This window comes from Pristis pectinata, chromosome 12 (genome assembly GCF_009764475.1).
Source record: "Pristis pectinata isolate sPriPec2 chromosome 12, sPriPec2.1.pri, whole genome shotgun sequence".
Taxonomy (NCBI): domain Eukaryota; kingdom Metazoa; phylum Chordata; class Chondrichthyes; order Rhinopristiformes; family Pristidae; genus Pristis; species Pristis pectinata.
The window spans coordinates 26,941,653-26,964,924 of NC_067416.1; the positions used below are offsets into that span (position 1 = coordinate 26,941,653).

At 40.2% G+C, this 23,272-nt stretch overlaps 1 protein-coding gene across 3 annotated transcripts in view; it reads right to left on the bottom strand.

Annotated features, from left to right (window-relative positions):
- Positions 1–505: 505 nt before the first annotated feature.
- LOC127576747 (serine/threonine-protein kinase 32C) overlaps positions 506–23,272 on the bottom strand; it is a 202,016-nt gene continuing 179,249 nt past the window's right edge. For 2 of the 3 annotated variants that reach the window (XM_052027460.1, XM_052027459.1), the window contains 7 exons: positions 20,535–20,638; positions 20,325–20,441; positions 8,602–8,727; positions 8,259–8,390; positions 7,749–7,816; positions 6,619–6,696; positions 506–711 (listed from right to left, as the gene is read on the bottom strand). In XM_052027460.1, the coding sequence (XP_051883420.1) occupies positions 579–711; positions 6,619–6,696; positions 7,749–7,816; positions 8,259–8,390; positions 8,602–8,727; positions 20,325–20,441; positions 20,535–20,638 (758 nt within the window). In that variant the 3' untranslated portion in view covers positions 506–578. The remainder of the gene's footprint in view (positions 712–6,618; positions 6,697–7,748; positions 7,817–8,258; positions 8,391–8,601; positions 8,728–20,324; positions 20,442–20,534; positions 20,639–23,272) is intronic. The other variant, XM_052027461.1, reaches the window with a different exon arrangement.

Genomic DNA, 23,272 nt, shown 5'->3' on the forward strand with positions numbered 1-23,272 from the left:
CCACCCTGTATGAAAGATCCTGAAGCTATAGAAACAGATGTAATTATTCCTATTGTACGATAATGTAATCCAACAACATTTTAGAATTTTCTTTGTTCTAATAAAATGATTGTAAATTAAACTGATTTTATGTCAAATGTCTATGAAGATTATGATTGATTAATAAGGACCGTTGCATGTAAAGATTTTCACATACTAATAGCAAGACATTAAGAAAGCACAAAAAACTAAAGAAGAAATACAGATTAAACTTGTTTTAGACATTCAACATCCTATTAAGTTGATGACATAATGTGCCATTATATGGTTGCATAGAGAATACCTACCATTCAGTTCTTAAGAGAATCAACCTCTCTATTTTCCAGTGCTTTTTTTTGTTAATACATGAAATAAATTCACTAGGCAATGTGTTTTGTTTTGTTGTTGTTCACTGGATATCCAGAGATTGTTCCATGGATGAGTTTCTTCCCCCCCACCCACCCCCAAATGCTGTCGAAAGCTTTGTTAAGCTTGTTAGCCCAGTGAAGCAGCCTGAGAAACATTAAGACAGATGGAACGAGCAGCCTGACCATTTAGTCCTAGCTACTGCTCGTTGAAGAACACACTGAACTACACATGTGCAGGTTTCCACTTTCATCTTCAGCTATTGCTTCCGGCTTTTCCTCAGTCTTTGATACGGAGCTTGTTGGTTCCTCTGGCCTCTTTTTCAACCTATGCATAGTTTTAAAATGTAGGAGATAATGGAAATATTTACCATAGTCAGTCTGTAACACAGGATATTGCTACTGTATGTTGGAGTGGTAAAATGCCAGGCATGTAGCATTACAAATATGATAGGCAGTCTGCTAATTTTAAACACATTAACACTACAATGATACAATTTTTATGTAGATGTAATACAGAAACATTCAATAGTCAAGTACGCCAATGGCCTGAAGGATGCTATGTAACCCACGGAAGATTCTGCTTTGCCCAGTGGAATTTATACAGCCATTTTTGTTTGTGAGGTTGAGTCAAAACAGAAATCAAAATCGGTTGCTAGAATTCTTTTCTCGCTGTAAATTACCATTATTTCACTTGTTTTTTTTCCAAATGTGCCTTTCTTCTTTAATCAGACCTTGCTGTTGCTTAATTATATAGATGACCAGGCTAGTAATAAAACTTCACCTGATTAAAGATTTCTGAGACCATACTGTTTTGTATTTGGCCAACAAAAGAATTAAGATCATCTGAATGAATGTTCCTATGCTGTGAGAGGAAATTAATAATTTCATGAATCTACCATAAATAACTTCTGTAATTTGCTTGTTCACTACATGAAAGTATAACATCATGGCAGTGATACATAAAAACTGATACGTAAACTAATTTTTTGTGACTTTACCAATGCTTGTACATAAATTGAAAACATCAGATTAAGACAATATCACTAAGAGTAGTCACTGCACTTTAACAGATATTTTATGCTGAGATGAAATGTTGAGACATTTTGATGTGAAAGGTATTATATTATTGTAAACATGAAATGCAAGCTTAGTGGTACAATTCTCTATGATGAAAAACACTATGATGCTGGAGGACCTCAGCAAGCCAGGCAGCATTCGTGGAGAAAAGCAGGCGATCAACGTTTCGGGTCAGGACCTTTCTTCAGGACTGAAGATAGGAAAAGGGGAAACCCAATATATGGGAGGGAAAAGCAGAGCAGTGATAGGTGGACAAAAGAGGGGAAGTGGGGTGGGCACAAGGTGGTGATAGGTAGATCCAGGTGATAGGCAGGTGTGGGGGAGGAGGGGAGAGCAGATCCACTGGGGGATGGGTCAAAGGTAAGGAGAGAGAAAAGGGGGGGCTGGAATAAAGAGAGATGGGTTAGGAAAGGGAAGAAGAGGTATGTTGGAGGGGGTGTGGGGATTATTTAAAGTGGGAGAATTTAATGTTCATGCCATTAGGCTGCAAGGTTCCAAGATGGAAAATGAGGTGCTGTTCCTCCAGTTTGCACTTGGAATTCTCCTGGCAGTGGAGGAGGCCGAGGACTGACATATCAGTGATGGAGTGGGGGGGGGGAGGGGGGGTTGAAGTGACTGGCAACAGGGAGATGCAGATTGCGGTTACAGACATAATTCTCTATGATGTTCTGTGCTGCTGTTTCAAAAACTATAACTAACCATAACACTAAAGCTTTGTCATTTCAAGATTTCAAATATATTAAGTAATAAAAATAATTGACCAATTTTGAATCCCCCCCTCCATCAAATCTAACCAAGCCACTCCCTCCTCCAAAACATTTAAAATTTCAGCAATATCTTTAACTAAAGAATAATCAACCACAAACCTCCAGACTCCATAATGATGTTCAAATGTAGTTTAATACAAATCCATTTTGATGATTAAAAAGGATGACATTTTACTGCTATCCAATGTGCTGCAGTATAATCTCATGGATAAATAAATTAAGGAGGTAAAGAAAAGAGATTTAAGAATGATAAGACATCTCAAAACAGTTTAAACTAAATGAAATATTTTTGAAGTGCCGACACTGCTGCAGGAAACATCGTAGACAACTTGCATGGAGCAAGTCCCCACAAAGAGCAATGAGGCAACAATCAGGTAATTTGTTTCGGAGATGTGACTGGGCTATAAATAATGCACACAACACTGAGAAGTACTAGACTTCACCAGTTATGAAATTGTAAATGATTATTGCAAACCTAAAGCTACAATGACTAATAAAAGGATGTTGAAGTATAACTGATTTTAAGAAGTTATTTTGTTTAACAATGAACTCCAAATAATTGCTTCTCATGTCCTTTTTATTGATATTTGCAACTAAATCATCAAGATAAACTCTGCACATCTGAAAGATATCTTGTCCTAGAGAAGGCTATAACATCAAAGTATAGCGTATAGGAGTTGGGATGTTATGGTGAGGCTGTATAAGACATTGGTGAGGCCAAATTTGGAGTATTGTGTGCAGTTCTGGTCACCTAACTATAGGAAGGATATCAGTAAGATTGAAAGAGTGCAGAGAAGATTTACTAGAATGTTGCCAGGTCTTCAGGAGTTGAGTTACAGGTAAAGATTGAACAGGTTAGGACTTTATTCCTTGGAGCGTAGAAGAATGAGGGGAGATTTGACAGAGGTTTACAAAATTATGAGGGGTATAGACAGAGTTAATGCGAGTAGGCTCTTTCCACCTAGATTAGGAGAGATAAGTACAAGAGGACTTGACTTTAGAGTGAAAGGGGAAAGGTTTAGGGGGAACATTAGGGGGAACTTCTTCAATCAAAGCTTGGTGGGAGCGTGGAACGGGCTGCCATCTGATGTAGTAAATGCGGGTTCACTCTTAAGTTTTAAGAATAAATTGGATAGATACATGGATGGGAAAGGTCTGGAGGGATATGGACTGGGAGGAGGTAAATGGGACCAGCAGAATAAAGTTTTGGCACAGACTAGAAGGGCTGAGTGGCCTGTTTTCTGTGATGTAGTGTTCTATGGTTCTAACAGAATTGTTCCTTTACAAATTAAATAACATTTTCTTTTTTTTCTTTAAATAATTTTGTTTTACCAAACTAGGTTTATTCCAGTAGATGTTGAGAGCAGTAGCAATTTTTGAACTGTGGGCAAAATTGCTTAATTAGATTTTTTGCAAAACAGTAACATAGTTCCTGACAGAAATTAATTGGAATAAGTTGGGTCCTAATTAGGCTCCAATGGTCCCTTTCTTCAGGCTTAATGCAATTCAAAAGTTGCCACTGGTATTAGGATTTGACAATTTATTTCAAACCATAGAATTAAGAAAGGAATAAACTTTACCATTGTTATATTCAAACAAGTAAATGAGATTGGAGGGTCATTTTAACATTATTTTGGTCAGGATATTAAAATTAAATACTTAAATAAACTTTTTAGGAGCGCTGCAAATTTAAGTTTGTTTGAGCCTTGATGGAGAAAGTAATCCAGGTCTGTGTAGATACAATGAATAGCAGGTATGTGCACACGTTGAGTCTCAGGTTACAACCATTTTACAAATACTGGATACTCTCATTAACCATATTTCTCCATGGAGCCAGTTCAGTCATTTATACAGTGAAACAAATACAAACGATGAAGATTCCTGTGCATTGCAAAGTACCTTCATCAGCAAGTGCACATGGCAAATAACCCTACTGTATAATTAATCCTGCACTCTCAGCACTGATTTCAAGGTAACTCTTTCAAGATTGAGAATATTGTTAAGGTACTACCTCCTATCTCCAAGCAGGTGTGTCACAACCAAGGAAAATGGATAGCTCACACAGGCTGTGTTAGGAATCTATTGCCTCTCAGCCAACCTACACTAACCTTCATGTATCACCGGAGAAGGTTTGCAGGTACCCAAGTAGGTTAAGATCCTGACCTTACATAATGTGCATGTAAGATTTTCATATGTACACTCCTGCTTAAAATACTGTGAATGAGATTTGAGAAATCCATGTTTGTAGTTCCCTAGTGTCAATAAATTTATCCTGCAGTATAAAAAATACAAATTTGCCAAAACAAAACTCTGCATCAATTGTGATCCATGCCCTTGTGCGGCCAAGTTTTGCATGAATCAGTCAGCAACAATACCTATTACTGAGCTATCCCTGAGTAGAGGCTATAACCCAGCCTTCAGTAGAGCACTACCATCAGATCCCTCATGGTCTGCAGATTTCCCAGTTCTCATGCTGACAAATCTGCCTGCTGAACATGTGCTGTGTTGACCGGATGCTCATACAGCGAGCCCACTGAACAGAAATGGGAGAAATTGTCATCCAGGAGAGAGGTAGGCAAAGTTTCTTAAATCAGTTAATTGTTGGTTTAAAATGTATTTTTGTTGTTTTGTGTGAGTATGTGTTTTTAGCCTTATAAATTTTAAATCATTGTTGATAATTTGTTTTTTTTTTAAACATTTTATTAAACAGTTCCCAGGTGCAGCACTGTGTTAAACCTTGCTAAAGCGATGGAAGCTGCTGTCCCAATGGCAGACTGCACCCTGGACCACGCTGAGAGAAACAGCATCGTTCAGGGCATAGCTGACTGGCAATCTCAGGGAAAAGAAGATCTGGCCCATAAAATAAGCATGTGACATTCTCGGCACTACTGATCAGTGGTAATGATTTAATCAACAGTGATTCAGGCTAAGTGTTTGGTGCTTTTTTGACAAAATTACTATCTATTTACAACAACTTGCAAGATGCTTGAGCAAATTGGCAAGTATGTACTTGGTTGCTGGTATGGAGAGATAAAGGAGACAGCTCAACATACAGGAGAACTGCTGCAATGATACTAATGGTAAGAGATTAATTATTCCTTCAGCTAATGGCATTTCAACATATTTGTTTTATTGTTTAGCTAATGAACTGGAGAATGGTTGGGACTCCAGGGACTCCAATTTGTGAAATAAAATATATGGGAAAAATAATTCCTCTTCTCAATTTAGGATAATAATCATGGGTGTTTATTTATCAGAGTGGCATAAATCCCTTAATTTTAAAGCTTGTGTGGTTTCACTTGATTTTCTTCAGGCATGAGAGAAATAGCATATTTAGATGTGTGATGTATACTAACTCTGGAATGTACTAAGATGCAAAGTGATATGTCTGGGATAAATCTACAATCAATAAAAAAGGGGACAGCTGAAATGATAATGGTGAAACACAGTGCTTAAAATCTGACAGGAAGATTTATTGTTCAAATAAGCTTCTCACTTAAATTGGACAGCTAAAACTTTAACATCATAATAGATAAATAGACTGATCCTAGAAATTTAGAATGCATCCAGTTTATAAGTACACCCATGGAACTGGCTTCAAACAAATCCATGACAGTAAATGCAACTCACAGATAAAACCAAGGTGCTTACTTCACGTTGTCCAGGCAACACATAATATCAGCACCTACAGAGGGATAGCATGTACTGAGCCACCTACAAGGCCTATAACCATCCACCTCTTCAACCCAGGGCACAGACAGAAGTGCTGGGTACTCACAATGGCAGGTTATCTCCTCCATTCTGAGGCATTCTTCCGAGAACTGTATACAGGTCTGCTGTACTAAGGGGCAGCCAGCAGCCTTTCAAATGAAAGTACTCAGAGGAAAGAAATACAGATCAGCTGGGACAATGCGAGGTTCCCCTCCCATCAGAGGAGGAGATCTTCATCAACATTCCATCTACATGACCCCAAAAATAACAGTTGTGCCTGAAACAACCCAGGAAGGAAGTAGCACCCAGGTCTAATGCAATGCCACCAACTCCATACATTGCTATTATGCTTGTATAAAAAAAATGAAAATACAAATTTGGTTTTATAAATTGTATTGTTTTTTTCTTTATTTTTACAATGATGCCTGTTATTTTTTAATTATATAATCAGAATTAAACCATAATTTCTCCCAAGATGTACCATGTCAACTGTTAGTGTTTATCAACAGAGTTTCCTGCTCTTTTAGCATTTCATGGGTAGTACCTTCTTTCCTGATTGCATAGGGATATCTTGTTCAGCTTATTCAAAATGTATGCAGGACTAAATCAGAAGCAGCAAAGACTGACAAACATAAAGACCGTTTGTGCCTTTCCAAAGATTGAGCCCGGGTCATTACCATTTTCTAAAAGGAAGACAGCTGCCAGTCCAAACTGTTGGTTTTGATCTTGGTAAAACCTTGCACTGATTTTTCTCCCTAGGCATTTAAAAATATTTACAGTAAAATAAATCTGAAGGTGGATTCACACAAAGAATATTGCTGCTATCAATGATCCAGTTTCAATTTATAAAAACTCTTGGGGTTAGTTTGATCAACCAACTTTTAGTGATGTTTCAACAATCATGAAAAATAAACTAAATTTGTTTCATACACTGATGAGAACAGGCTCCACCATTACTAACCTTATATTTCTATGGTGGTAACCAGGAGTAATGCCAACACCATTGGTAACTTAACGTTCAACCTGCCAGTAATAATGAAAGATCTTACACCTAATAATCAATTTTATTTATTTTATGACCATCAATGGCAGAATAGAATGGGGAAGCAGTTACATCTCCTGACTTTCCTCTTTGTGTACATAAACAAAGGCTAGGTGGGAGCTGGGTTGACCCCTACCAAAACAAATAAGTCACCCAAAATACATCGGTCCATGAGAATAACCAAGAATCCTGTTCTCCTCAAAACTAGGCTCCAACTACATTGTGATAACAAGGTAAGGTATAAACCATGCAAACTAAAATACATGCCCTTCAGAATGTGCCAAATATAATCTGTCTGAAGCCAAAATGAATGACTGTTGCAATCCAGAAAATCCAATAATTTGGCACTTATATTAAACCCTAAAAGATGTAACAATAACTTAAATTTATAAAGCCCCTATAATGTGATAAACATCCCAAAGTGACTCAAAGAAACATTATAAGACAAACCAAATTACTGACTTTTAACTGCTGGCAAATTTGCCAGAGGTATACCCAATTAATCTATTGTGAGAAAAATCAAACTTGATTTTTTAAAGCCTGTTCTTGTCCATACAAAGGTGTCAAATTGTAAAAAAGGTTCCATTTAAATAAGTTCTCAGTGTTTTGCAAAGTAAAAATGTTGCTAAGTGGTATTAAATAAATTTGCAAATTGGGTGGGAGGTCTGACTATAGTTCAGTTTACTGCCATTTTGCTGTGATCTAACTTACTTTATATACTATGTAGCTTAATGATTAATGATAAAATGCTCTTACCATACTTACTTTTCTCTGTTGAAGATCATGAACTCTTGCCTCACTACTTCTAGACATTCTTGCAGATACTCATTATCCTTTCAGAGAAATGAAAAGAACAATTACCAGAAACTTAAAAATTGCAAAGGCCAAAAGAATTCTAACTAAATGTGTACAGCACTTCTACAATGACTGCACCGTTAAATTCTGGATCAAGCACTTGTAATTTCCTTACATGTTAAATTAATGTGTATATCTACATGCAATAAGCAATGGGCCCAAAGGTAAAATATTCAGTTGCAACAGTCACAATTGCAAGCAAGCAGAGTTTTTTCCTTTTATATTCTGTTATGTAGATAACACAAGCTTTGTACAAATCGCCTCAGCACCTTGGTCCCTCAGACAGTTTCTTTGTAATCATACTGAATGCAGTCAATGTGGATACACATGTCTTAACACAAGTTAGTGTGTAACATAATGTAAAGCTTCTGCATTGATGGGCTATTTAAATACACCTTCACCCAGCATGTCCTGACTTACTGACTGCGAGCTATCCTTGCTGTTGTCTCTTGACTTGTTTTTCGCCAGCCTTTTCTTCTTCTTATGCAGTGGCCGAGATTCTAAAATCATTTCTTCCAGTTCAAACGTGGGGTCACAGTGCAGCCGACCTTTCTGTTTAAATGGTAGAATGTTACTTATTGAAACCAAGTCACTTCCAAAGTCAATTGAGGGAAATTAAATTACTACTTTATTTTTCACTTTAGAAACAGTAATCACCCATGTAAGAGGATTGGTAGCTTACAGTATGTACTTTAATAAGTTAATTCTTATATGAGCGATTAGAATTTTTTTTGCACTGGGCTAGGCAGTTTCCTTTGCTTACGTTTGGAACGAAACCAGGTTCCATCTTCTTCTGGTACACAGTATCCCAGCTGACATCAGATAAGTAAGAGCAGCTCTGAATATCTGAAAGGCTGGAGAGCCGATGCTCTGGTTTGACAGTAAGTAACTAGGAACAATCACAGCACATTTAATTTAGAATTTATTAATATTGCACATTTATCAGTTACAGATTAATTTAAGAAACTTTTCATGAAAGAATCATTAGTCAGTAGTTCGGCTCTTTATCTATGCTACATCACTTTCTCCCAAATCACGAGGGAATCCCATATCTGTTGCTATAGTAACAGTCTGAACCCACCAACCTACAGTAGATTAGCATGTTTTAAAAAAAAATTGGAATAGTGGGTTTTAAGGGAACGATGCTGGGTTAGAAATTTGCCTTTGGTCCCCAGTCACTATCCAACATTACTGATGAAGGGGAATAAAATATGCAGTTGTTACTGTAAACACCCTTTTAGTGTTCATGACCAAAAAAGAATCTGCACTCCAATGGAGTATCAAAGCCAAAAGTAATAACGAATCAATATAAAACCATCCAAAGATCATAGTCTGAGAAATGTGTGGCTTGGAGGCACACACTTATGAAAAGATGGCAAGGCTTATTGCAATGCTGCTTAGTAAGGAAAAATGCAATCGTGAAAAATTGGACACAGGAGAGTGCAAATAAAAATCAGGAATGAGATAAATCTCCAAGTAATATTAATGCTGCTCCTGAAGTCTCTTTATTCAAGTATTATTACAATAAATCAGTTGAAAAGCCAGCTTGTGGAGAATGCAATGTCCTGCGGCAGGATGAAAAAAATTTCATGTACCTGTTTTTAAAAGTTAGCATGGAATATATGACTCTGTCCGCAACAATCTGATTATGTTACAGCATTTGCGTCTTTGCAAAACCCATAGCACAGATCCATCGCAGGAAAGCTAAGCTTCACTGGAGGCAGGCAGAGCATCACAAACTCTTGCAGGAAAGAGCAACAGGAGAACAAAGTGTTCTCCCTCCTCTTGTGGATGCAGGTTGTCCCTCCAGCCCTCAACGTTCCAGGAAGCATGTGATTCAAAATTGCACTGGAGGAGCAGAAATCCAAGCCAACAGATAATGATTAACTACGTTTAACAGGGAAGCAAAGTTGAACCTTGGGAAGTAATATTCAGTAGAAATGTCTACCCTCAACACCGTGTAGGGAATTGCTCACGGAAAATTACAAGAAGTTAATAATGCTACTGGCACAACACTTAAGGAATTACTGTAGCAACAAAGATTTTAAACAAGAATGGATCAAACACTCAGTTGTTCATGTAACACCCGGAATTTAACTATCTCCTGTTTTCTATGCAAGGCCTTTGTAGTTCATTCTATTTTGCTAGTGTGCTTTTTCTCCCTTTTGCTTCTTTTTAATTGGTATTCAGCTGTCATATCTTTGAGTAGATGAAGTGTCTACACCTGATAGAATTTGAAAGCCGCATCTTTTGCAGGGATAGTATCAATAAACAGGCCGAGTAGCCAATCAGATTGAAGAATTCTAATAGCCTGCCAACCAGGAAGTAAAATAGTGCTAATTTTCTTTAACTTTCTAAGCATTTTACTGAATATAAAATAAAGATTAGGATATGGGCTTAAGGTGAAATATCATAAAATTAACAATTCTAATAAATATTTTAAAAACATTCATTTCTGAGCATTATTTTGATGGAATAACATTCCACAATCATTTTATAACCAGTGAAGGCAAACAGTAATTAATATTTGTTTGCTTAAAACACAATTGAAACCTATTCAACAAGGTTTGAAGTTACAATAGATTTTATACCAAGAATACTGTGTAAAAAAATTGAAGCACACAAAGAACTGATTCTCATGCTGGTTGTGTTTGAGAAGGTGAAGAGTATAACAGAGCATCCTGAGCTGGAAAGGGGGACTGGTGACAACAGCTTCTGGAGTTCTGCTTTCAACTCATCATGTGAAGGGGTCAAAAGTTGCTGTCACTTTCATGCAACAATGAGGATGAACACTGAATGGTATCTTTGGGCTCATGAGCTTCTCAACTTTCCTGCAGCAATTTCTCAACATTTGCTGCTTTACTACGCACAGGGGCTTAACACACTCAATCTGTTTAAGTTCATAACCCAGTTGTCCATTCAACTATGTAATGCATTTCAGTACATATCAATGAAAATACACATTTTAGTTAGGACCCACATAAGTATATGGGTGTTGAATTTAACAAAGTACCAGTAAAATTATTTCTATTTATCCCGTACAATGTTAATGGCATGTTTATGGTGCAAGGACTGGCAATATGGTGCCAAGTCCAGCTATTGAAGTACAAGACCTGTCCTCAGGTGAAGAGGGTTGGCTGCCCAAAGATGGCTCAGCTAGACTGAAAGAGCATTGACGAGAACAGACAGATAAGGGAGAATGAGGTTGAGGGCTGAGGGGGTAGTAACAGAGAGGTTAAAAGCTGGCACAGGAGTGTGGTCTAAAGCTGATAATCAGAATACCTGGAGAACCTGGGAGGGGTAGGGTAGAAGAACTTGGAGCAGATTTACAGGCCATGAGAAGTAGTGAGATGTGAAGGTGATGTACAGTCTCTCCTTCCGAAGGGAAAATGGAGAATGGAGTCTGCCTTTCACAAACTGGGTCAGAGGATGTAGTACAAGTTAGTGTGCTGTCTTTTACTGGATAATTGTACAGTGGTACCTCTTTTAGAATGGTGTTTTGTAGAGGGAAATCCCCTTTATTCATTATATTGTTGCCTGTTTCCCTACCACCCCACCATCTCACCCAGAATCTCCAAAAGCAGAAGCTAACAAAAGAAGAAAACAAATTCTCTCAAGTGCTCTGTATGCATTGATTCAGCAGCATAAGAACTATGTCCCTTCAACTTTTTATGCTTCTGAGCAATTTACTGTCAATGTTCTTGATTCGGTGAGAACCACTATACCATTTTTGGCACATGTGCCTCCACTTTTAGCATTATTCATTTTCCGTGGGTCAGTTCCCATTATTAACAGATGGATTTTGACAGACCTGTATCTATTTTCAAAAATATATTTTACTGAGAAGTTGCAGCTGTTTACTTCTGATTCTATCAGTCTTATTAAAGTAGAATCATCCAGTTTTCTAGTCACAAATGCAATTTCTTTATAGGAAGGGATTACTTGAGGACGATTGTGGGTATTAGGTGAGGTGATGTTCCACACTGTGTGCAGCAAGTTTTATGTTATTCCCTCATAAATTATAGTTATAATTTTGTGGCAAAATCAGGTATAAAAAGCAGCAGAATAAAAGAGCTAAAATCTTGGGTTGCTATCTTTCCAAAAATTTTCCTTTTCCCTTCTGTAAACAAATTAGTTGACACACTATGTTCTATGTAATATGCATATTTTAATTGATACTCATGGCTCAATTTTAAAACTGTTTTCTTCCAGCAGAGAGCATCACACTATCAGTACTCGACAGGCAAGCAGCAAAAGATTTATAACCCATTAATTTTAGTGGAGTAAAACTCACCTACGATTTTCCTACCCGCAGTATCATTCCAGAAATATGGAAGGGACTCTCATCCATTATGCAACTCTACTTCATCCTTGCCAACTAGTATGTTTATAAAGGATGTCCAAATATCCCAGTGATTGTAGACTGATGAGATAAGTGCGATAGATGATGAAATAGCCTTTGGCAGAATGGTTTCACTGCTTCTTCTACTTGCAAGAGTTACTTGTGGCTATTTTACTTCCTTGTCTTAATTTGACCTTATAGCCTGAGGTGTCAATGTTGCATTCAGTGCACAAAGCATTTAAGCCATTAAACTGGAAGTCCTGCCGCTGAGAAATTAGATTTTATAGTGTTAACTGGACAGGAGAAGCAGGAAATGGGGTAGAATTCAGTTATACTTTATTTTCTCCCACTTTTGTATCTGTTCTATCTTTGCTATCATTTTCAGTAGTGGTTGCCACTAAAGATTTATCGAGGGTAGAGACATTCATTTAACATACACCACAAAACTGATGAGTTCAACTGAAGTTTAGCACTTCAAAGGCAGTTCCTTCCAACTGTCATTCAAAAGAAAATGTACAGCCAAAGGGTGAAATGCATGTTGTTCCCCACTCATGAAGTAGCTAACGATTAGCACACAATTATATAATTACACAAACACAGTCTAGTCAGCCATTGACAGAGCTATCCAATTAATCTCACTCCCCCTGCACTTACTCCCCTTACCCAATAGACCAGCAAAAAGTAATAATTCTGTTCAATAAACGATTGCTACAATTCCTCACTATGGTCACTTTTAGCAGTATAGTCAAATGTAGAATGTCATATCCAATTTAGCGACGTCTTTAACTTGGTGTTGGCTTGAAATTTGCATTAAAAACCTTAAACACTTTCAGAGATCATGCGCCGGATCTGCAGAATGTTTTGATTAGCACCTAGCTTGAGGAGGGATTAAAAACATGCCATGGGACACATTCAGACCTGTGTTTCAGTGGCACCTCTTCTGGATTTAGCAGTTATTTAAATTAAACCTGGCCTTGATAACTGTTTTTGACATATTTATAAACCTGTAACAATCAAATCAATTGAGTCTAGCTGGGGTTTTTGAAGACGGACTAATTGGGACATCCAGAGGGTATTAATTAAGGTAGTATCTCCCAAAGCTGATGAGACATGGGGAAAATAATTAGTTTGGCAGAGTTGTGAATTTATTCATGACTTTTGGTCTACAAAGAATCAGTAACTTCTACAAGGCAAAGTTTCCTCTTTATATTGAATGTTTATTTAGCTTTCAATAAATAAATTTGATTATTAAGCACCTGACACACCACTGAGTGTGATGTCGTCCTCCCACCTGAAGGCATGCAATCAAAAGTGCCAAAAGCAATTTTTTCTTTGAAAAAAAGGTTTTCTGTTCATTATGCTGGGCATAGTGCTAAATTTACCTTGCTATCATGTGCTCACTGAATATGTTAACAACGCTCCTCAACCAAATCAGCCTCGGACACAGGAGCTAAAAACATCTTCAGTTATAAATGTAAAGCAACTTCTATGCAACAAATATTATTATGGTTTATGCAAACCAATAATAAAAATAACATATCAAAGTCCAGATTATTGAACTGTTAACAGTCAAGTTTCCATCATAAAGTGTGTTGAATGCCCTGCTCCCAATTTGCCAATTTTGGACAGTATACTCATTTGTTGGATACAAGTTATATTGATTACTGCAGAAAATTCTTGCTTGAAATAGTCAATACCTTAATGTGAAGCCAAGAATTTGTTTCTTCCTTAACTACATACATACAAATCTAGTGCCAAGTCATCCACCCTTCACATACAATGGGTGTCCTAGGTTTTTAGGGACTGAGATGCCATTTCACATTTGCCAACCACACTTAAATTATTGTTATTCTTTTCTATTTTCTGTTGTGCAGAAGACCTTAACTCCAGATAGCTGCAATAAGGCCACAATAGGAATCAGCATATCTACGTCTTTTGGAAGATTTGCCAACAAACTTAGGCTCCCCAGAAAACCTCTACACACTCTAATCAACAACTACACACCTCCTTCCCCTTGACACTGTCGCAGAGCCGGTGGAGGCTTCAATTTATGAAGAACATAGTAAACAAGTTATGCCATGTGCTCCAAGTTGCTCTGCACCGAGTACTGCACCACCAGTCACTGTTTTTATCAGTTTTAACTTTGATACAATGGGCTTGTCCAAGGCGATCATTAGGGACACTAGCAACATAAACCAAACATCTGTCTGTAGATGTACAGGCAAGTGACTCATGCCCTATTAGTTCAAGCATGTAATTTCATCCTCTTCCCTATAGGCAACCATGGATACAACATGATAACTCTGATTCTTAACTGGAAGGCTGGGGGTAGGGGGAGGCAAAGAGGTGCATTGGGGGAGGCAAGGACATGGCTGTTAATGCAATGGCCACAAGAGTAAGGTAAAACTTCGCAATTAGCATTTGACTCGAAGATTAGCCTTGCCTGAGGAACCACTTTAATCGCCTCCTTTTCTTCAGCATGCTAAAGGAGCTGCCCCTTCCCCTCTATTGAGTGAAGTTGTGCTGTGTAGTGAATGCAAATCTCCAGGGTTTAATAGAGTTTGATAAAAGAGGTGAGAGAGGATATAAAACTAAAGGAAAGAACTCACAAGTGATAAGAACAGTGTAGATCCAGGAAAATGTTTGACCAAACCATGGGCTGAACAAAACTGCAACTGCTCAGCCATTCAAACCGAAGTCAGCCTTGATTTCTACACAAGTGAAATGTGCAAGTCCAGGCTCACTGACAGATTTGGAAGGCTGAATCTTTCAGATTGCTCCCTGGGATTCTCCAGGAGGGAACTGCCATTCAGATCCTGCACTAGGTCTGACCTGGCATAAGAGTTAAAGCCATGTTGATTTCAGTGCGAATGCAGGACTATGGGTGGTCTCTCTGAGAGCAACCAATGCTGATGTTGGCCAAACCAATATTGCTGTTGGGGTCCTGAAGTCAGCTTTAGGCCCTTTATTTGCACTGTGACCTCTTTTTTGTCATTATGTAATATTACAAGCAACAGACCACATTGGATTCCTGCCTCTGGAAGGCTGCACCAGTTTCACTACTTTGCTCTTTAACATCCTATCTGTCTCCATTAAATTGGCACAGGCTCAGAGGACAGATTCCTAAGCGTAAGTGCTGGGAAAATGTTGCAGATATGAACTCTGCTGCTGGACTTCCAAGGTTGGTGTGCAGGCAGGAAATCACCAGAGGGACAGATGGACTTCCACGATGGCAGAGATTGGAGACTTATCTGCACGACGCTAAGCCTTGTGTTATTGCTCGTATCAAGTTGTCACAGGAAGACTTCTCAAGTCATGCAAAAGTGGCAGAAAAATAGGGTCTGAGGTAAGCAGGCTATTGAGGGTGGAAGCAAATCAGCTGGATAGTCTAAAAAAGCATCAGGAAGATAGAAGACCCTGGGAAGTGCACCTCAAATGTTGCAGAGCACAGCAGGCTAGTCTCAGCATCCAGCCCACAGATAGGCAGCCTTAAGGGAATGGGGGAATGAAGAAGTGAGAGGAATAGGGGAGAGGTGGATTGGAAGGAGGGGAAGAGGCAGAGAAAGGGGGATGGGGAAAGGTGGTGGTGGGGGCGTGAGGAGAGGCAGAGAAGAGATGGGAAGAAGTGGAGTGAGAGGGATTGAGAGAGGCAGAGTGAGGGGGTGGGGAGAGGCAGAGTGAGAGAGTGGGGAGAGGAAGAGAGGAGGGGGTGGGGAGAGGCAGAGGGGATGGAGACTGGCAGAGAAGGGGGTGGGGAGGGAGAGAGGTTGTGGGGGGGGGGGAAAATCAGGACTGGTGACAGAATATTCAGTTAAAATTACATATATAGTACTGAGTCGGAAACAATCAAATTTAGTTCTTCACCATCCTATGCACCAGTCACGTTCTCTCAGCTTTGACACTCAAACATAGTGACTTCTGAGGTCACTAACCAGGAAAAATAGGCTGGAGTAGAGAAGCATTTGCTACCCTTTTATTTACACATTTGGCTACCGACTACTTGACTGGAAACCACAGGATTCTGAAATCTACCCAAGTTTTCAGCAGGGGCTGTTAGGGCCACAGTTGTCTGTGAACGAGCAGTCAAGAAGTTTCTTCAACAGGTGCAGCTGTCTCGAAACCCACACCTGTGCTGGACAGCTTGCAGCCAAGGGTGTGCTAGGAGTGTTGAGGAATCGACGGGATGTCAGCTGGAGAGCAGGCCACTGGCATTGGGTGAACACGGGGGGCCCACTGAGCCAAGAAGATTTGGGCCACCATGTCTATAGTTCTATCATGGAGACCCACCTTCTGTTAACATATTTGGTGGCACTCTCCCATAGCTTTCCAAACAATAAAACCAATGGATGAAAAATTATGAAGAATATATACTCATAAACCAATCTCTGATCATGGTAAGCAGGCAAACTGCAAACGTGTCAAAAATGCACTGCTTTAAGAATTTATTTTATCCCTGTTCATATTGCTATGGTGTCCAAATTAAATCCTTAGGAATAGCTCAGAAGGATGAAATTACATAGATTCGTGGAGTTATATAGCATGGAAACAGGCCATTTGGCCCAACTCGTCCATGCAGACCAAGATGCCTATATGCAAATCCCATTTGCCTGCATTTGGCCCATATCCCTCCAAACTTTTCCTAACCATATCCCTGTCCAAATGTCATTTAAACATTGTAATTGTACTTGCCTCTGGCAGCTCATTCCATATACCCACCACCTTCTTGCCACTAAGATCCCCTTTAAACCTATCCCCCCCCAACTTTAAACCTATGTCTACTAGTTTTAGAACCCCCTACCCTGAGAAAAAAACTGTGACTATCTACCTTATCTCTGCTCCTCATGATTTTATAAACGAATATAATGTCACCCCTCAGCCTCCTTTGCTCCAGGGAAGACAGTCATGCTCTTCCTATGGATTCAACTAATCTACATGATTTATAATTACAAACTAATATTTTAAAAGTGGTTAAAGTAATTAGAATATCATAATTGAGTTTTCATAGTTGGTAAAGAATGACCCACATTTCTCCTTCCAACCAAAGGGACCCACAGTTGAATTAGACCAACTAATTAAAATGTTAAGTAAAAATCATCAAATAGATTAACATTCTCAACTTTAAAGAGAACTCTTAAGTTGATTTGAAATCCTTTTTCCAATATTAAACACATTTGCATTGCTTTAGATGAAATGTCGTGCAAAACTTAGTGACTTAGAAATTCGTTTACTCCAAATTCAATGCATTAGAACATAATTACCAGTAGATTCTAAAAACTGCTGAAGGATTGTAATCTTTGATCACAATCAGTGCTAATATTTCACTTCTCCAAACACTGCCTTCCATGCATACTGGTACCATCTACATATAATATTCAATGCCATTTTTGTACAGTGTTGGCACTTTGCAAGGTTGCTGTGACTTCATCCTTTAAATAGAAAAATAAAACACAAACAAACACACAGACACCACTCCTACAACAATGATAAGAGGTCAGCAAGGTGAGGGAGTGAGCCACCAGATTCACTGACCAAGGCTTCCAATTATAAATGGACGAGAGGCCCAACAGGAGAGTGGCTCTTTATGTTAATCAGACCAGGAGGTTAACTATACGCAGGAGCTGGTGGCAGAGCCATCAGGAGTGTCCAAAATAATTTCAACAGTTAGGTGGCAATCATGACTTAATAGTAGCCAACATCAAAGGCGAACACAACAAGAAGCAGCCAGATCTTATGAAGTAGGTTGTATGATTCCTCTGGATGTTCCAGTTTCTTTTCACATCCCAGAGACATGCAGGTGGTAGGTTAACTGGCCACTATAAATTGCCTCTAATATGCAGGCGAGTGGTAGAATCCATGGGGAGTTGATAGCCATAGGGGGAAAATAAAAACGGGCTTAGTGTAAAGGGGTGCTTGATGATTGGTGTGGATGATGGGCCAAAGGGCCTGTCTCTGTGTTGTTTGATTGTAAAATATGTCTCATAGTATTTTAAGATGAAGGAAGTTGTATATTGCACTAACGTGAAAGCACGACATGCATTTAACAAGTTACTTTTATTTTTAATGCTTCCAGATCAAATATTTAACTTATCATTTCTACCCTTTCTGCAAAGAGCTTTTTATATGGGGCGCTTTTAGTTTTCATTGCACGTTCTACAGAAGCGGCAGCAATACTTGTTCAGCTAAGTGGTTGCAAAGTAGTTCAGGCTACCAGCAGAATATTGAATCTCTCATCTTTTCCAGGCAGAATTAATGTTGCCTGGCATGATGATCCTTTTTATGAATCTGCAAGACACAGCTAATATTTGCCGCTATGTGAGCGTATATTAAGTTGTAATATGAAAACAACCACTTTCTAAAATAATTAAATTTTAATACTAATTGATTAAGAGACACTTAGGGAGTGTACAAATTGTATTAACTGCATTTGCTACAAACAAGGCACTTTTAGAACTGTAACGAGCTTGTAACAATAGTGGATATTTACACAACAGCATACATTTAAACACCACTATTCTATAATTCACTGATCAAGTTCCTCTGTTGAATGAGATAAATAATGACAATATTATTATTTAGATTTAAATTAATAACATGCAATATATTTTATGACTCAGAATCTTTTAGAACTGTCACTCTCACCACTGTCAAAAAAAGAACCTTTCTTCCTCTAAATTACATTAATATCTTCACACCACTCAAAGTGGTACATGTACAAACAACCTATCAATATTGTGTAATTCAGTCTCGAAAAATACTAAATTTTAATAATAAATGGAAATAATTTCTAAGTGAAAATTTCTTTCTTAACAAGCAATTGTTAAGAATTGTTGCAGTAATACATATTGTCATATCAATGAAATTACCAGTCAATACTGACTGCAGCTACCATGAGTGGCAGGAGTGAAAGTTGATTCAGTCGTAAATATGTCCAATCATTACAGCAAAATATAACATCTACAATGCAAGCACTATGTAAGAGTTATATTCATCCTTTATTATATTGCTAACCGTAATCCCCTGCTCTACCATTCCCCATTTGCAGTAGACCAAAGAGTCCAGCCCTAGCCACCTTTTGGTACCACTTACTGTTGGATGGTATCTTCAGACTTGGTTGCTCGATTTTGCTCTCCGCTTACCACTAAAATGTTTGCCTCATTTTACACCATTCTAGTGTCAATCCCAGATGGATGATATAATGCTATAGATTCAGAAACTACATCTTGAGGAAGTTTCATTATATCTCTCCTTGTCCTTCTCCTTCTCTGTTCTAGTTAAATAAGCACCAACTGGCGAGAGCAGGAGCACTCAGATTCTTTCTGACTGCTGTTCCTTCTAACACCAATGTCATTGTGCCCACTAATGAGGATTTGAGATATTGGTGGGTGAACACAAGAGGTTGTTGCTCCAATCTGCAAACTTCTTTTTCATAAATGTAGCTAATCGCTCAATCCACTGGATATAATTCCCATAAATAAAATCCCAGAACTGCATGTGATGCACAGGGTTACAATAAGTATACAGCACAAAAACAGGCCCTTCAGCCCACTTTGTCTGTGCCATGGTTCTACTTTAGATAAGATAAAATTAGATAAGATTTCTTTATTAGTCACATGTACATTGAAACACACAGTGAAATGCATCTTTGTGTAGAATGTTCTGGGGGCATCCCATAAGTGTTGCCATGCTTCCAGCACCAACATAGCATGCCCACAACTCCTAACCCATACATCTTTGGAAAGTGGGAGGAAACCAAAGCACCCAAAGGAAACCCACACAGTCACGGGGAGAACGTGCAAACTCTTTACAGACAGCGACCGAAATTGAACCCAGGTCACTAGCACTGTAATAGCGTCACACTAACCACTACACTACCGTGCCTTACACAAGTCTTACACTGTTTTATCCAACGCCATCAGCATATCCTTCTAGTCCTTTCACTCTCAAATGTTTCAATTGCATATAAGTAATGTCTTGCAGAGAATTAAGATAACTTCCTTGCTTCCTTATTCAATCATCTTCCATATCAAATACTATATCCCATTTGCTTTTTTATTAGTATGCAATTGCATCTTAGATTTCTCCAGCAAAGCAGGTAGGTTACATCATCACAGTTATGGAATTCATATGAGCCAATCAAATCTTACCTTTCTTAATAAAGTAACAACTTCCTTTGTCCAAGTACAGGAGTATTGTACGCTGACTGTACTGAATAACTGAATGAGAGATTCAACTGTAACACTAGAATGGATGTCATATGGTCTCTAAAAAGAAAAACAAAACACTGTCAGTGAACTAGAATATGGTCATCATCAATAAAATCTAACAAAACGTGCAGAAGTTCGAGAACAATGTACCCATCCTCGAAGAAGTTCATAAGCAGTGACTCCCAGTGACCACCAGTCCACCTCAAATGAGTATCCAGTCCCACCATTGACAAAGGAGTGAAAAATCTCTGGAGCTACAAACAAACAACGGTAAAATGAATTCAAGTTACAAATTAAATTAACTTTCAAATTCTAATCAATGATTATTTAGGAAATAAAAGGTGATACATATAGAAAAAATTGGGAAGAGTTTCAAGTGACAATTTGTAGAATTTAGCAGCCACAGTAGAATTTCTTTACAAATCCACAGACAGCTACTTCTTAAGGAAAAAAAATCATTGAACTATTGACTGCATTATTCTAATAGGAATGGAATTTTTTTTACACCTTGAACTATTTCATTTTTGTTATTATAGCCTTTGTAACTGGCAGGTGTTCAACTCATTGCTAAGATATGAAATAAGCACATTTACAGAAAGTGCTGGCATAATCCTTTCTTTAAATATGATAGTGTAGCGACTCACCGTCCGAGCAAGCGAACTGCCTCGGCGGTCGAGTCGCGCGTCGTCGGAGTGGTGAGGCCCAAGATGGCGCTGGGCCTTCATCTTCCCCGAGCGATGGGGAGAACCCGCGCGCGGGAGAAGTTTGATGACATAGTGCATACGTCATTTCTGTTTTCGGTGGGCGGGAACCGTTCCTCTTAAAAGGCCCACGCGAGGTGGGAAAATAAATCAGTTTTGTTCTGCAACTCATCGACTAGCACCTTACTTTCGCATCGTGGTAGCAGCCGCTACGTTGGTGACCTCGACGGTCCAAACGGATTTTGGACCCACACGATGGACGACAACGCAGCAGCCAATGCAGTGGCACTCAAGCTGCCCACTTTTTGGACGCTTTCGCCCCGCGTCTGGTTCGACCAGGCCGAAGCACAATTCCAACCTCAGCAGATCACCTCGGACTCCACACGGTACTACCACGTGGTCAGCTTCCTGGACCAGGAGACAGCCTCCCAGGTCGGAGACTTCATCCAGTCTCCTCCGGAGGAAGGCAGGTACCCGGCTTTCAAAGACCTTCTTATTCGGACCTTTGGCCTCTCCCGTCGCGAGCGCGCTGCCTGCCTGCTTCATCTCGATGGTCTGGGGGACAGATCCCCATCGGCCCTGATGAACAAGATGCTGGCCTTGGCTGAGGGACACAAGCCCTGCCTGATGTTCGAACAGGCCTCCCTCGAACAAATACCCGACGACATTCACCTGCTGTTGGCCGACGCCAATTTCAGCAACCCACGTGAGGTAGCTGCCCGGGCAGATGTCCTGTGGAAGGCCAAATGTGAGAGCGAGTCGTCCACTGGCCAAATTGCCAGACCGCGGGCCCAACCCCTAAACCAGTCCCAGCAACCGAGCGACCACACCCCAGAAACACAGATGGCGACACTGGCAACCAGCTCTGTTTCTACCATCAGAGGTGGGGCGCGGAGGTCCGTCGATGCCGCCCACCCTGCAAGTTTCAGGGAAATGCCAGGGCTAGCCGCTGCTGATGGCTACGGCAGCTGGCGACCAACACAGCCTTCTATTCATTTGGGACAAGCAGTCCGGGCGTCGTTTCCTCGTTGATACTGGAGCAGAGGTCAGTGTTTTGCCCCCGACCGGCTGCGACACTCGTAGCAGGCAATAGGGTCCCGCACTCAAAGCCGCAAACGGCACAACGATACGATCTTTCGGTACCCGTACAGCTCAATTACAATTCGGCGACAGCCATTTTACCTAGAACTTTACCCTTGCTGCCGTCGCCCAGCCACTCCTGAGAGCCGATTTCCTTCGGGCCCACAGCCTGTTAGTTGACCTGTGAGGGAAGCGGCTAGTGCACTCCAGAACTTTCCAAACCTACTCCCTGGGAGAAGTCAGCCTACTAGCCCCGCGCCTGGACTCCGTTTCCCCGTCTGGCAGCGAGTTCACCAAGCTCCTAGCCGAGTTCCCATCAATTTTGGCACCTCAGTTTACAAATTTGACGCCCAAACACGGGGTGCGGCATCACATCATTACCACAGGGCCACCCCTTCATGCCCGAGCACGACGACTACCTCCAGACAAGCTCCGCCTGGCAAAGGAAGAGTTCCACCGCATGGAGGAGCTGGGGATCGTTCGCAGGTCAGACAGCCCCTGGGCCTCCCCCCTGCACATTGTCCCCAAAGCCACCGGCAGGTGGAGGCCCTGCAGCGACTACCGCAGGCTGAATGATGCCACCACCCCAGACCGCTACCCCGTCCCTCACATCCAGGACTTTGCGGCGAACCTACACGGGGCCCACACCTTCTCCAAGGTGGATCTCATCTGGGGATATCACCAAATCCGGGTCCACCCTGACAACGTCCCCAAATCTGCGCTCATCACTCCATTCAGCCTCTTCGAATTCCTTTGAATGCCGTTCGGCTTTAAGAACGCTGCACAGACCTTCCAGCGGCTGATGGACGTGGCAGGCCGCGACCTGGACTTCGTGTTCATTTATTTAGATGACATAGTAATTGCCAGCTGTGACCACCAAGAACACCTTTCCCACCTCCGCCAACTGTACTCCCGCCTCAGTGATTTCGGTCTCACTATCAACCCGGCCAAGCGCCAATTCTGACTCGACTCTATCGATTTCCTCGGCCACAGAATCACCAGCAAAGGAGCAACACCCCTACCCACCAAGGTAGACGCTATCCGCCATTTTGCCCGTCCCAACACGGTCAAAGGCCTGCAAGAATTCCTGGGAATGGTCAACTTTTA